General features: G+C 42.0%; 1 protein-coding gene across 6 annotated transcripts in view; it reads left to right on the top strand.

The window, feature by feature from the left end:
• The window catches only part of CYFIP1 (cytoplasmic FMR1 interacting protein 1), a 133,219-nt gene that overhangs the window by 52,754 nt on the left and 66,176 nt on the right, over nucleotides 1-14,289 (top strand). For 5 of the 6 annotated variants that reach the window (XR_006293222.1, XR_006293221.1, XM_043554909.1 and 2 more), the window contains exons 7-12: nucleotides 999-1,095; nucleotides 1,207-1,335; nucleotides 2,604-2,708; nucleotides 5,288-5,379; nucleotides 8,514-8,631; nucleotides 13,425-13,547. Coding sequence is in view for 4 of the 6 variants with exons in the window: in XM_043554909.1 (XP_043410844.1) it covers nucleotides 999-1,095; nucleotides 1,207-1,335; nucleotides 2,604-2,708; nucleotides 5,288-5,379; nucleotides 8,514-8,631; nucleotides 13,425-13,547 (664 nt within the window). In the remaining 2 variants the exon portion in view is untranslated. The remainder of the gene's footprint in view (nucleotides 1-998; nucleotides 1,096-1,206; nucleotides 1,336-2,603; nucleotides 2,709-5,287; nucleotides 5,380-8,513; nucleotides 8,632-13,424; nucleotides 13,548-14,289) is intronic. The other variant, XM_043554910.1, reaches the window with a different exon arrangement.

Below are 14,289 nucleotides of genomic sequence, written 5' to 3'. Positions count from 1 at the left end.
TGTTTATTATCCATATACTTCCAAGTACTTTGCAGTCCTTTTCATTATATCTCATTGCTCAACCATTGGTCATGTGAAGATGAAGCACATTGCTGAAACGTGGAAATTCAGGATTTATTCCTAAGGAGGTATGGAGGAAATGACTGTTGGGATAGGTTATCAGCCTTTACCATGGGAATTTTTTCAGTAAAATCCCAAAGTTTTTAGGTTGCACAGACATGCCCTTAGGTGGCCAGTTTATGCTAAACTTTTTGGGGGACAGCCCTAGATGTGCAGAATGCTCACATTCGCTGCTTTATGCTGCTTCGCAAGACTCAGACACTCAGTGTGTGCCTTCCAGTCTTATTGGACCTAAGTGTACAGGTAATTCTGTGTATGCTGTTTCCTCTCTCCTCACATTTTCTCTGTGGGTAGGTCAGGTGGACAGTTGTTTGTTATAGATGTGATAATTGAGGTTCAGGAGAGTTCAGGAGGTCAACCCAAGATTGAGCAGTGTTTTGGTGGTGGAACCAGGATTCTGTCTCTGACCTTTGGCACCAGAACTGTGTGTGGTCCCTGACGTGTGGGAGACATGGTGGCCTAGAGGATTCTTGGTGGAGAACATGGACAGTGCTGGCCATCTTCATTACCATACTCTGGGAGTCACAGAGGGGGAGGCAGTCTTTCTCAGACTTAGGAACAGGTAGCCCAAGGGAGAGGCCAGTGTGCAGGAAATCCCCAGGAAGGCCTGTGGTTGGTGCTGCCACGTCTCTGAAAAAGTCCATTAGCTGTTGGACAGTGAGGTCGTGAGCTGTCCAGGTTGGCAGAAGAGTGACCTGGAGTCCAGGGTAGAGAAGTTTGAGGAAGCTGAAATTATAACTTGCTTCTAAGACCTACATTATCACAGATAACTGTAGCCAGATAAAGTAATCCTGATTTTCTATGCTTTTTTTTTTTTAATCATTAAGTCCGTTGGTTATATGACTTTTTTTTTTTTTTTTTTTTTTTTGCTTTCAAAGGGCTGCTCAGTTTTTACGTAAAATGGCGGACCCACAGTCCATCCAGGAATCACAGAATCTGTCCATGTTCCTGGCCAACCACAATAAGATCACCCAAGTAAGGCTTCCCCCACCCTCCCCACTTTGGCTGATGGCATGCACTGCTGGGGTCTGAGGGCCAGGGAGCTAGGAGCAGTAAATGGCATGGATTTCCCACTTTGTGTTTCAGTCTTTACAGCAGCAGCTTGAAGTGATTTCTGGCTACGAAGAGCTCCTCGCTGATATTGTGAATCTGTGTGTGGATTACTACGAGAATAGGATGTACCTGACACCCAGTGAGAAACACATGCTTCTCAAAGTACGTGTATGGGCATGACTGCTCACATAACTGTGCAGAGAGACAGCCTTGCTCTCAAGAAGAGGCTGTGCTTTTACTGTGATGCTCTTGCCAACCTTTTCTTATTCTCACGCTTACCGTGTGTGTGTGTGTGTGTGTGTGTGTGTGTGTGTGTATACACGTACGTGTGTTTGTGTACACAGCACCCTCCACCCTGCTCACAGCCTGCACTATAGGCTCTCCAGACACATTCCTTTGAATGTGTCCCAGGCTTGTTCCCATTGTCAGGTATATGACATGCCTACCCCTGGAGAACGTGCTCATGACTGAGGAGTCCTGGTCAAGGGCTTCTGTCAGCATTAGCTTCTTGTAGCAAAGTTATCATCAGATTCTACTTGGTAAGGATGTGATTCCTAAGAATTAACACTACTGTGTCTCCATGATTGTAGTAGATTTTTCTTGGTCAAGAGCATGGCCTTTTACCATACTTTTCTTTATTACTCAGTTTTAAATTGGGGAGTGTTTTCAGTGACATTTCTTACTGGGATGAGGAGAAGTCAGTTCTGCCATTGCATTTGCTCTGCTTTCCACCTTTGGGAAGGATGGCCCTGAAGAACACTGTGCTGAGTGTCCTGTCAGCACAAACCCTTCCCTATAAGAGTGGGCCCAGCCCCAAGATCTCTTCCCCACAGGAGAGCATGGGCGAGTTGGTGCCCTCTCTAGTGGAGCACTTTATGACAGTGGAAATACTCTGTTTGTGCCATCTGGGGTGGGAGTCCCTGGCCATGGATACTTATGGAAATACATACTTAGTATTTCATTGGGCTTAATGGGAGGTGGGTGTTTGTGCCTGGAGAGGACAGTAAAATACGCACAAGAAATGACACAGATAAAAGAAGAGCTTCTTATGAAGGGATAGCTATTTATGAGGAGCTTTTAAAAGTGCTTTTTGAATTTTTTTTTTAATGTTTATTTATTTTTGAGAGAGAGACAGACAGAGCATGAGCAGGGGAGGGGCAGAGAGAAAGGGAGTTACAGAATCTGAAGCAGGCTCGAGGCTCTGAGCTGTCAGCACAGAGCCCGACATGGGGCTCAAACCCATGAAACCGCGAGATCATGACCTAAGCCAAAGTTGGATGCCAACCGACTAAGCCACCCAGGTACCCCTAAAAGTGTTTTTGAAAGAAGAATGAACTCCCACTTCAAATATATGAACTGTAGCATTAGAAGTTTTTATGGGTAATTAAACTTTTAGGTCTGAGTTTTATGTGCCATTTTGTGATTTTCAGGTCATGGGATTTGGTCTATACTTGATGGATGGGAGTGTCAGCAACATCTATAAACTTGATGCCAAGAAAAGAATAAACTTATCCAAAATTGATAAGTACTTCAAGGTGAGTTACATTTTTTTAGATAAGCCTTTCTTATCAAGTGTATACACTTAATTTTGGGAGTTAAACCTCTGTGCCCCATATTTGGAAACATGGGTGTGGGCAGTGGGGCGGGGGGAAATCACTGGCTCCCATCTGCAAAGGCAGCAGTTTTGTCTGGGTTTGAACCTTGTATAAAGGGCATCATGCCAGGTGTACTCTTTTGTATCTAGCTGCTTTCACTCACTTATTAGATTCATCTCTGTGAGATCCTGAAACTGTAGTCCTTAGGTTTTCATTGTGGTATCACAGCCCATTTTATTATTATACCTCAACTTATTTATCCATTCTGCTGTGATGGACATGAGTTTTGGCTGGTACGAACAGTGCTCCTTTGATTTAGTGCACATCTGCGCATGTTTGTGTTTGCTCAGGGCTAGAATTGGGGGCCACAGGCATATACATTTTCAGTGTTAGATGTAGGCTAACAACTTCCCACATGGCTATGCTGATTTGCATTCCCATCAGCTATGAATGAGCCTTCCTGTTGCTCCACATCCTTTGCCAACACTTGACACTCACTTTTTTGAGGAAGTGCATCCTAAAGGGTGTACATCATTGTGATATTTTTGGCTGACATTTCCTTGTGGTTTAGTTCATATTTTCTCTGATAACTTCACACTCTTCATCTTTTGTGTGTTCTCTTGTGAAGTATCACTTCAAGTTTCTTGCTCCCTATCCCGCTCCCCCACCCCCCTTGATTTATAGTTCTTTATATATTCTGGGTACATGTTCTTTGTTGAATACATGTGTTATAAAATACATGCATTCTGTGCTTGTGGCTCTCCTTTTCACTTTCTTCCAACGTTTGTTTATTTATTTATTTATTTTTTTGGGACAGAGAGAGACAGAGCATGAACGGGGGAGGGGCAGAGAGAGAGGGAGACACAGAATCAGAAACAGGCTCCAGGCTCTGAGCCATCAGCCCAGAGCCTAACACGGGGCTCGAACTCACGGACGACAAGATCGTGACCTGGCTGAAGTCGGACGCTTAACCGACTGCGCCACCCAGGCGCCCCACTCCTTTTCACTTTCTTAAAGGTGTCATTTGGTGGACAGCAGTTTTTAATTTTAATGTAATCTAATGTATCAATCTTTAATATCTACTTTAAGAAATCTTTGTAGGGGTGCCTGGGTGGCTCAGTTGATTAAGCATCTGACTCTTGGTTTTGGCTCAGGTCATAGTCTCACAGCTCATGGGATCGGGCCCCATGTCAAGTTCTGCACTGACAGTGTGGAGCCTGCTTCGGACTCCCTCTCTCTCCCTCTCTCTGTCCCTCTCTCTCTCTCTCTCTCTCTTCCCCCCCCCCCCACTTGTTTTCTTACTCTCTGTCTCTTTAAATAAACAAACATTAAAAAAAAAAAGAAATCTTTATATAGGGCGGGCTTATGAGAATTTTCTTCTTGTTACCTTCTAGAAATAGCACTATTTCTTTTTCCATCTAGATCTATAATCCTCCTGGATCTGGCCTCTGTGTATGGTGTTGACATTTTTTGATTTTCTTTTTTCCCCTTATGGGTATCCAGTTGATTCTGTCCATTTACTGTAAAGGCCATCTTTTCCCCCATTGCTGTGCATTGTTGCCTGGGTCATAAAGCAGGTGTCTATATATATATGGGATACTGTCTTAGGTTTCCTGTCCTCCTCCACTGCTCTCCATGCTCCAGGGCAACACTGTCTTAGTTGCTATAGTTTTCCGTAGAACAGACCTGCTTATCAAGAAGACTTCAAGTTACGTTCTTCAAGATTATCTTGGATATTGTCCCTTTACCTTTCAAAATAAATTTTAGAATTGGCTTGTTGATTTCCATATACACAAACACATATATGCACTATCCATAAACCATTTTTCTTCTTGGAATATTGTTTTGTTTTGATGTTTATTTATTTTTGAAAGAGCATGGGTATGGGAAAGGTAGAGAGAGAGGGAGACACAGAATCTCAAGCAGGCTCCAGGCTCTGAGCTGTCAGCATGGAGCCCAAAGCAGAGCTTGAACTCACGGACCACGAGATCATGACCTGAGCCAAAGTCCGGTGCTCAACTGACTGAGCCACCCAGGCGCCCTCTTCCTGGAATATTGTTTGGGATTCCATTGAATTTATAGATCAGTTTAGGGAGTAAAAAGTACCAAGTCTTCCAAAACGTTAACTTGATATATTTCGCCAGTTACTTAGAACTTTAAAACTTTCTCTAGAATTTTTAGTAGTGTTTTTGTTTAGAGGTCTTGAACATATTTTGTTAGATTTATTCATATACATTTTAGTTTTTTTGATGCTATTGCAAGTTGTTTCCCTTTAGATTTTAATTTTCTGTTTGTTACTAATAGATAGAAATGCAAATTGATATTTTTTTATGAGCATGGATCTAGCAACAAGGTAGGTTAATTGTAATATTTGAATTGGTTTTATGAATATTGGTTCTTAAATTGTATTTTGTGCAGAGATAGTATTCAGCCCATAGTAATTACTACCATTATTCATTGATTGTATTTGGTGAGTAAACATACATAATGACCTTATTTTTTTTGTTCTTTGAATATAGCAGCTCCAGGTTGTTCCACTGTTTGGGGACATGCAAATAGAACTGGCAAGATACGTCAAGACCAGTGCCCACTATGAGGAGAATAAATCTCGGTAGGAGGAGAGTGAGTTGTCCAGTAGAACATTCTGCAGTGTTCTCATTGTGGTTTTATAACACTTATTTATCTAGAGAGAACACCTTTGACAGTTTTAATCATCTGGAACCAAAACCAAAAACCCATCTGGTAGGCCCTGTCACTTGTGACTGCCTACTTTTAAATTTATTAAAACATGCAATTTATTTTCTTCATTAGAGAAATTTAACCAAGAAATTTAACCAAGAAATTTATTTTCTTGGTTATTTTCTTGGTTAGAACATCAGTATTTCATTTTTTTTTAAATATGTGAAATTTATTGTCAAATTGGTTTCCATACAACACCCAGTGCTCATCCCAACAGGTGCCCTTCTCAATACCCATCACCCTCCCTCCCCTCCCTCCCACCCCCCATCGAACATCTGTGTTTCAAATGTTAGTAGTGGCTACTATGTTAGCACAGCTATAGAACTTTTCCATCATCAATCGCTTCTCGGCCTTTTGGTTAAGATCAAGTGTAGAACTTTTCCATCATCACAGAGAGTTCTTTTGGATAGAACTCACGGAGAATGTCCAAATGTAAACAAGCTGCACACTGGTAAATGCTTAACAACTAGCCCTGATGGGCAGTGGGATGTTTGCATTTATATTACAGAGCTTATAAAACTGTCACTGAAGAGCCAAATCCAGCCCAGGGCTATTTTTGTAAGATCTCTGTTGCTGTGAATGGCCTTTACATTTTTTTTTTTAATGTTTATTTATTTTTGAGAGAGAGAGAGGGAGACAGGATCTGATGGGCTCTGCGCTGATAGCAGAGAGCTTGACAGGGACAGGGCTTGTGGACAAGGCTTGAACTCACGACCCGAGATCATGACCTGAGCAGAAGTCTGAAGCTTAACTGACTGAGCCACTCTGGCCTTTACATTTTTAAAGGGCTGGTTTTTGTTTTTGTTTTTGTTTTTGTTTTTATTTTTTTTTAAAGAAGACAATGGCTGTGTGACAGTGTAGCTCACAAATTCTGAAGTATTTACTTTCTGACCTTGTACAGAGAGAGTTGGCCAGCCCCTGGCATAAAGAAAGGGTCTGTAGCTCACAATTACAGATGAGAAAAAAAACACACCATACTCTTTTTTTTTTTTTTTGTAGATTCCACATAGCTGGTTGAGTCTTCACGGGATGCTTTGTTGACTCTTGCCAAACAGGTGTATCCATAGCCAACCTACAATTGCAAATAGCCATGATTTTGAAAAATCAATTACATCTCAATCTGCTTATTCAGAGGTTGGCAATCTTTTTTTGTAAAGGCTGAATTATAAATACTTTAAGGCTTTGCAGGCCACATGTGGTATCTGGCATATATTCTTCTTTTCTGTTATTGTTGCTTTTTTTAAATAATAGAAATGTGAGTACCATTTTGTATGGCTCTAGGGCCGTATAAACACAGGTTGTGTTTGGTCTGTACTGTAGTTCGTTGAGGTCTGTGCTAGCTTATTTCCTAATAAAATTTACCATTAAATTTGATATACCATCCAGTTAGGTGACTTCTCATTCTTCTCTAAGTTACGTTCATTAAACTGAAACCTCTTTCTGCTTCAGCACTAATTGAAGCTCTGATCTGGAGCATGTGCTGATTTACATGGTGTAAATACTCCCGCCATGACTGACTTGAGGCTAACAACTTGTTTCAGCTCTAGCAGCATGCCATTACACAGTGCTTCTACCCTAACACACACAGATGAGCTCTAGATGAGAGGTAATGGTAAAACCAGTAAGACAATCAGGAAACAATGAGTTTTGCATGCTTATTTCTATTTTTTTTTTAATTTTTTTAATGTTTTTATTTATTTTTGAGACAGAGAGAGACAGAGCATGAATGGGGGAGGGGCAGAGAGAGAGGGAGACACAGAATCAGAAGCAGACTCCAGGCTCCGAGCCATCAGCCCAGAGCCGACGCGGGGCTCGAACTCACGGACTGCAAGATCGTGACCTGAGCTGAAGTCGGACACTTAACCGACTGAGCCACCCAGGCGCCCCTTATTTCTATTTTTTTAATATGATTTATTATAAGTCAATAGCATATAATTGGTGTTAGTGGGCATTTAACAGCCACCTTGGGAGGTGCCTGAGCAAGTAGCGGTGAGCTTTGAGAGCCCAACCCACTAGCCCTGCACCGACATCTGGGTCCAGAAAGGGTGGCCAGAGTGTGTGATGTCAGCAGTCAGGTTCTGGGCTCTAGGGCCTTGCTTTAGGTGGACATGCTTTTTGGGGCCTGCAGGGGAGGCAGGTTTATTGAGGGTGGAGCCTGGTCTAGGGCCTGGGCCTCATGTACTCATTGCAGACTCAGGGAGCCACCTTGGATGATGCCAACATAATCATTGCATCATCTTATAGTGGAATCAGAAAGTAAGAAAGGACTGCTGCTTGAGACAGTGTCCCCATTATTTTGAAAAGTGGTAATCTAAATTCCTTCCCTTCAAGCAAAGAGGACCAGCTTGTTAAAAACATGGCGAGAGTGTCTGTGCTGAGTGTGAGGGAGCAGAGGTCAGAGCTCTAGGGCCCATACTTTCTGCCTAAGAGCTCCAGCAACTTTTAATTCTTAATAAACTTCTTTCCCATTAAATTGACTGTTTGCTGCTAAAATGGTGTATTGTGCACATAAGTCAACTGTCTAACTTCCAAGTAATGTCAGTTTTCAACTCCCTATAAGGATAACTTTTGTTTCAGAGTCTTTGGCTGACTTGTTTTCTACTATAGCTTATGTTTTCACAAGTGAGTAATAAAGAATTCTTAGTTCCCACCAAATCTGCAGTATGTGTCAAGGGTCCTTGCACGGTGATGCAGTATCCTAAATCCAGCAACACCTCTCAGCTTTTTGAAAGTAGTTGGCTGATTAAAGAGAAATTATGATTCCTTTTCCAAAACGCAGGTATTGGAAGATAGGACAGTGACCCTAACACAGGGAGATGGGGCTGGCTGGCTACTTCTTTGCTGAGAATTCATATTCTCTCCGAGCCTCTTTCTCCTTGGCAGCATGCAGGACCAGTAGGCCATCCTGTGTGCCTGCTGTGCATATGTCCCTGGCCACCCAGCATTATGATGTATAAGTCTTATGCAGGTACCCTTTCAGGTAATACATTTTCCCTTCACTGCCAGATGGACATGCACATCATCCAGCAGCAGCCCGCAGTATAATATCTGTGAGCAGATGATCCAGATCCGGGAGGACCACATGCGCTTTATCTCAGAGTTGGCGCGCTACAGCAATAGTGAGGTAAGTGGATCTTCCATGCCTGCCTGTGCTGGTACCTAAGGCCACAGCTGTCCAGGAGCCTCTGGCTGGATAGGAGGACATGTCCTGTGCACTCAGAGGAGGGCCTGGAGTTGGGGGTAGAAGGAAGCACTGTCTCACCTATAGGTCTTTTTAATTCCTTCCAGCTTTGCAGCTGGGTTTTCTGTGTCCTTATTTGGGCTGGTCACATTTTTCCCATCTGCCAAGCATACCTCCAGGCCAGCCCTGCCTGTATGTGGGGTGGATAGGAGTGGAGAGGTCTGAGTCCAGAGGAGCAGTGGGAATGTCATTTTTCACATCTGAGCAGGCAGGGCAGCGAGGTCAGGGACAAGCAGTAGTCAGTGGTATGGGTGTTACACATAGTCTTTGAGGGACTATGAGACCCTATGAGTCCCCTTTGGGGACTTGAGACCACATACACCGGTCTGGTTTTTGAGACTGTGGTACTTCAGGGTTCTCAGGAGGACCATTAACATTTGGAGGGAGTAACTCTGTGTTGACCCCACCTACTGCAGGGCAATGAGCTCCCCTGTTTCTCACCCAGCAAACACTAGCCATCATGTAACCAGAATGACTAGAAGATAGTCTAGACTTGGACTAGAAGAAGTCCAAATGGCTCAGAGCACATGCTTATTCCAAGCAGACTCCTGGTGGCCAACTCCCCAGAGAGAAGGTAGTATCTCACTCCTTCGCAGCCACCAGCACAACCCACAGGATAGAGATGGGGTGGGTGTTCAAGAAGGCTGTGCTGATAGAATTGTAAACCAAACTCTTGGAAAGCTCTCAGACAACATATAGAGTTGATTTCTACCCTAAAAATAGGTGCATTTGATAGCACGTATGGTTCCTGTCTATTTTTCCTCTGATTTCTGCTGTCATACCTTTATAATTACAGTAACGGTTTGAATAAGAAAAAAGAGATCTGTCTTTGAATGCTGCACAGTTGTTTTTTTTTTTTAAATAAAGTTTATTTATTTATTTTGAGAGAGAGAGAGAGAGAGAGAGCACAAGCGAAGGAGGAGCAGAGAGATGGAGAGACAGAATCCAAGCAGGCTTCACACCATCAGCACAGAGCCCAATGCAGGGCTCGAACCCACGAACTGTGAGATCATGACCTGAACCGAGATCAAGAGTTGGACACTTACCGAGTGCCACCGAGGTGCCCCTGCACAGTTTATTTTTAAACAGATTTATGGATATTTAATCCACATACCATACAATTCACCCATTTAGAGTGTACAATTCAAAAGTTTTTAGTTTATTCACTGAATTGTGTAACTACCATGATAGTCCATATTCGAACATTTATTGCCCCCAAAGCAACTCCATACCCGTGTGCTTCTGCTCTGTATATAGATCAGAGGTTCCAACCACCCTCTCCTTTGTGTTTCCATGTGTCTTACAGAGATAAGGGCTCTTTTTAATCATGGCTATAGTACCATTATCATACCTTAAAAAAAATCAAGTATTCCTTAATATTAAAATCATTGTTTAGTGTCTTCTATTGACTCACAAATGGTTTATTTTTCCAAGTTTGTTTGCCTCAGTATCCAAATAAGTTTTGTGCACCATAGTTGGTTGGTGTGTCTCTTACTCCCTGTGGTGTCATTTGCCATTGATATGGTTTGAAGTGTTGGGGTTCAGAGCCAACAGCCAGGAACGAATTTTTGAAATGTCTTTGGTGCATAAAAGTGGTTTTATTAAAGCCCAGGGACAGGAACCATGGGCAGCAAGAGCTGCACTAGGGTTGTGAGGAGTGACTAATTATATAAGATGTTTTGGGTTTTTTTTAAGTTTATTTATTTTGAGAGATTGCACACGTATGTGTGTGTGTGAGCAGGGTAGGTGCAGAAAGAGAGAGAGAGAGAGAGAGAGAGAGAGAGAGAGAGAGAGAGGTTGTGTGCACATGCAAGCAGGGGAGGGGCAGAGAGAGAAAAAGAATCCCAAGCAGGCTCTATGCTGTCAGAGTAGAGCCTGGCGCAGGTCTTGATCTCATGAACCACAAAATCATGATCAGAAATGAAATCAGGAGTTGGACGTTTAACGGACTGAGCTACGCTGATCCTCCTACATAAGATTTTCTATCCTTTGGAGGGCAGGGTAATGTTAAGGCTCCAGGAAACAGTCTGTAGGTTTCCAGAGATTACCTTTTTTCTTACAAATCATTGAGACAGTTGCAAACTCACGGAGACTCGTCCTACATGACTGTGATCTCTATCAGTTAACCCTTTGTTTTTCCCTTCCTTTGTTCTTGGGCAGCTAGGAGTGCCTGAAGAATGTCACACATATCCCACTGGGGTGTGAGCTTGTGCTTTGCCTTCAGCTTGCCTTTTGCTCCTTCATCATCATGTCCCCTGTGCTTCCACTGCGTTGGTTCTTAGATTCAGGAGCCTGATTAGACTCCTCTTTCATCTGGCCACCTGGCCCATAATTTGCTGCGCTGCAGTCTGCTAGAGTGCTGGCTGTCTCACCTGGGTTGTAGACAACCACTGTTCACTGCCAAATGTATGAATTCATTAGGGCTGCAACCTGATGGTACTCTACTCTATTCACTCCTTCTTGCTCTGCATGTATGATTCCTTCAGGAGAGACAGGTCAGAGCTGGATTCCTTTACTATGCATATCACATTTTCAAATAACTGATTCTCTAGCATCATCTAAGGTAATAAGCTTTTTTGAATACTCTTTTGAAGTAAATCTACTTCAGATTCTTTTTTTTTTCCCTTTCATGCTGAAAATCCTGGTTCTTAATTTGACTACAGCATTTTTTGACTTGATGTCTTATCTTAGTATACACTTACCAGTCTTAAAATAGCAATACCAGCACTGCTAATAACAATATAATTACTAGAAACAATATAATTGTATATTGTCATATGCAATGTTATAATATATTATGACAATATAATTACTAAAAAGTATTTTAAGATTTCTTTTGTAGTTAATTTTGTCCTTAGATTTTCTCCCTCTAGGGTTAGAGAACAAATCATTGTTTTACTTTTTTCTTTCTTTCTTTCTTTCTTTCTTCTTTCTTTCTTTCTTTCTTTCTTTCTTCCTTCCTTCCTTTCTCTTTCTTTCTTTCTTTCTTTCTTTTTTTTCTTTCTTTCTTTCTTTCTTTCTTTCTTTCTCATTGTTTTTCAAAGTCACTTGAAGTGGTTTTTGTTGGTCTCAACCTCCTGATAGTGATACCTGAGGGACTCACCTATCTTTGGCAGTCTCCATAGACATGTCCCCGAGCAGAGCCAATACTGTGGCTGCACAGGCCCTGTGGTTCTTACTACAACTGCAAGATGTACCTCAGCAACAACCATCAGGGAACTTTGGGGGAAAAAGGCATATGTACTCAGAGTTCTGGAAGGCACATGGCATGCCTGGGGCCACAAAGTGAAATGATAACGGAGTGTGGACCTCGAGCTCTGTCTTTATTAAGAGACCAGGGTGTAGGGTACCTAGGATTTCATTGGTTTACTCTTTATTGGCAAATTTCAAACATAAGAGCAGGAATGAGGGCAGTAAAGTGGGTCACTCAAGTGATGAGTTATGTAGGTCACCAAGAGCTTTCTAGAAGGGGAACTTCATAGATTGGGCTACCTGGCTCTTTATCTACTTATGTAGCTGGTACTGTGTTTATTCTAGATGGATGTTTTTGAAATAGATGCCTCAGCAATCAAAAGCTTAATGCCAGGCACTTACACTATAATAAAAAAGCTCATTGTCAGATACCTGCACTACCTAGTTCCTCTGTGCAGTCATGCACCCAATTCAAGTACGCACTTTAATTCATTGTTTCATTTTGCTTTTGAGTTTTAAGGATTGCTTTTGTCCCCTAATTTAATTTTATATCATAATTATATAAAATATTTATGTGGTTCCAAAGTCAGAGGTACAAAAGGAGGTATATTCCTCTCCACCTTGCACTTTCCTGTCTTTTAGGTAGCCATTCTTAAATTTTTTTTCTACATTTATTTATTTTTGAGAGACAGAGAGCACAAGTGGGGGAGGGGCAGAGAGAACGAGACACAGAGTCAGAAGCAGGCTCCAGGCTTTGAGCTGTCAGCACAGAGCCCAATGCGGGGTTCGAATTTACAAATTGAGAGATCAGGACCTGAGCTGAAGTCCGACGCTTAACCAACTGAACCACCCAGGCGCCCCTAGGTAGCCACTGTTAAATACGAGTTTTCAGAAGCACCTGGGTGGCTCAGTCAGTTAAGCATTAGACTTCGGCTCAGGTCATGATCTCACAGTCCGTGGGTTTGAGCCCTGTTCCAGGCTCTGTGCTGACAGCCTGGAGCCTGCTTCAGATTCTGTGCCTCCCTCTCTGTCTGCCCCTCCCCTGCTCACGCTCTGTCTCTCTCTCTCTTTCAAAAGTAAAACATTAAAAAAAAATTTTTTTAACTCTTTTAAAAAAGTAGAAAAAAGAAATTTAGGTTTTCATTTTTTATATAAGCAAATACACACGATGTGCATGTTTTCCTTTATTAGCTAAGTAGAAGCATAACTATGCACATGGTTCTCTTAACACCATGTCCTAGAGATCCCTCCAGCACAGTTTGCAGAGACATTCTCTTCTTTGAGAGCTGCAGAATGTCCATTATCAGGGCTCTACTGTTGCCAGCCTTTTGTCATGGTAAAGGCTCATATGCCTACATCATTTTGTAGTTTTGCAAATGCACCTTTAATGTAGATTCCCAGTGGGTCTGATAGGTCATGGGGTAAATGCATAAGTGACTTTTCTAGATGTAAGGCAACTTCTTGATGTTCCTGTGCTGCTCTAGGTTGTCACAGGGTCGGGCCGCCAGGAGACTCAGAAAACAGATACCGAGTACCGGAAACTCTTTGACCTGGCGCTTCAGGGCCTGCAGCTGCTGTCTCAGTGGAGTGCTCACGTGATGGAAGTGGTAGGCACTCTATGCTTGCTTCTATTTGGAAATGCAGAGACCTGAAAGAACATCTACCCCTGGTTGGTTACAAGTGCTTTTCTTCCCAAGGCCATCAAGAAATTAACTAAATGATATTTTTTCTGCATTAACTTTAGTCTTTGTTCGAGAATGAATTGGCTTTTTATTTCTAACCCTAGAAATAAAAATGTATATCAGTCTAAATGTTTCTAAGATGGCTTAGAATATGTTTTGTCTGTTTATAAAAAAAGTCTTATCTTTTAAAACATTTAGATAGAATTTGTACCATTATGATTTTTAATTCTCATGCAATTTATTATTTATTTATTTATTTATTTATTTATTTATTTATTTATTTATTTATTGAGAGGGTAGGGAGGGGCAGAGAGAGGGGGAGAGAGTGAGAGAGAGAGAAAGAGAGAGAGAAAGAGGATCCCAAGCAGGTTCCATGCCCAGCGTGGAGCCCAATGCAGGGCTCAATCTCACGAACTGTGAGATCATGACCTAAGCAATCAAGAGTCAGATGCTTAATTGACTGAGCCACCCAGGTGCCCCTAATTCTCATTTTTTTAAAACGCTTTCTCTGTGGAGTTCCAGCCATTGGTTTCTTTTGTTTAGCATTACTAAAATAGTTTCTGATGTGATATGAAGATTTGGATACCTGTAAGTTTTGGAAGATTTTCCCTCCTCTTGTTTACTTTGATTAGATGAAAATTATTAAATCAGATGAGCACATGATCAT

This window comes from Prionailurus bengalensis, chromosome B3 (assembly GCF_016509475.1).
Source record: "Prionailurus bengalensis isolate Pbe53 chromosome B3, Fcat_Pben_1.1_paternal_pri, whole genome shotgun sequence".
NCBI lineage: Eukaryota > Metazoa > Chordata > Mammalia > Carnivora > Felidae > Prionailurus > Prionailurus bengalensis.
This window is presented reverse-complemented; position numbering and strand designations above follow the sequence as displayed.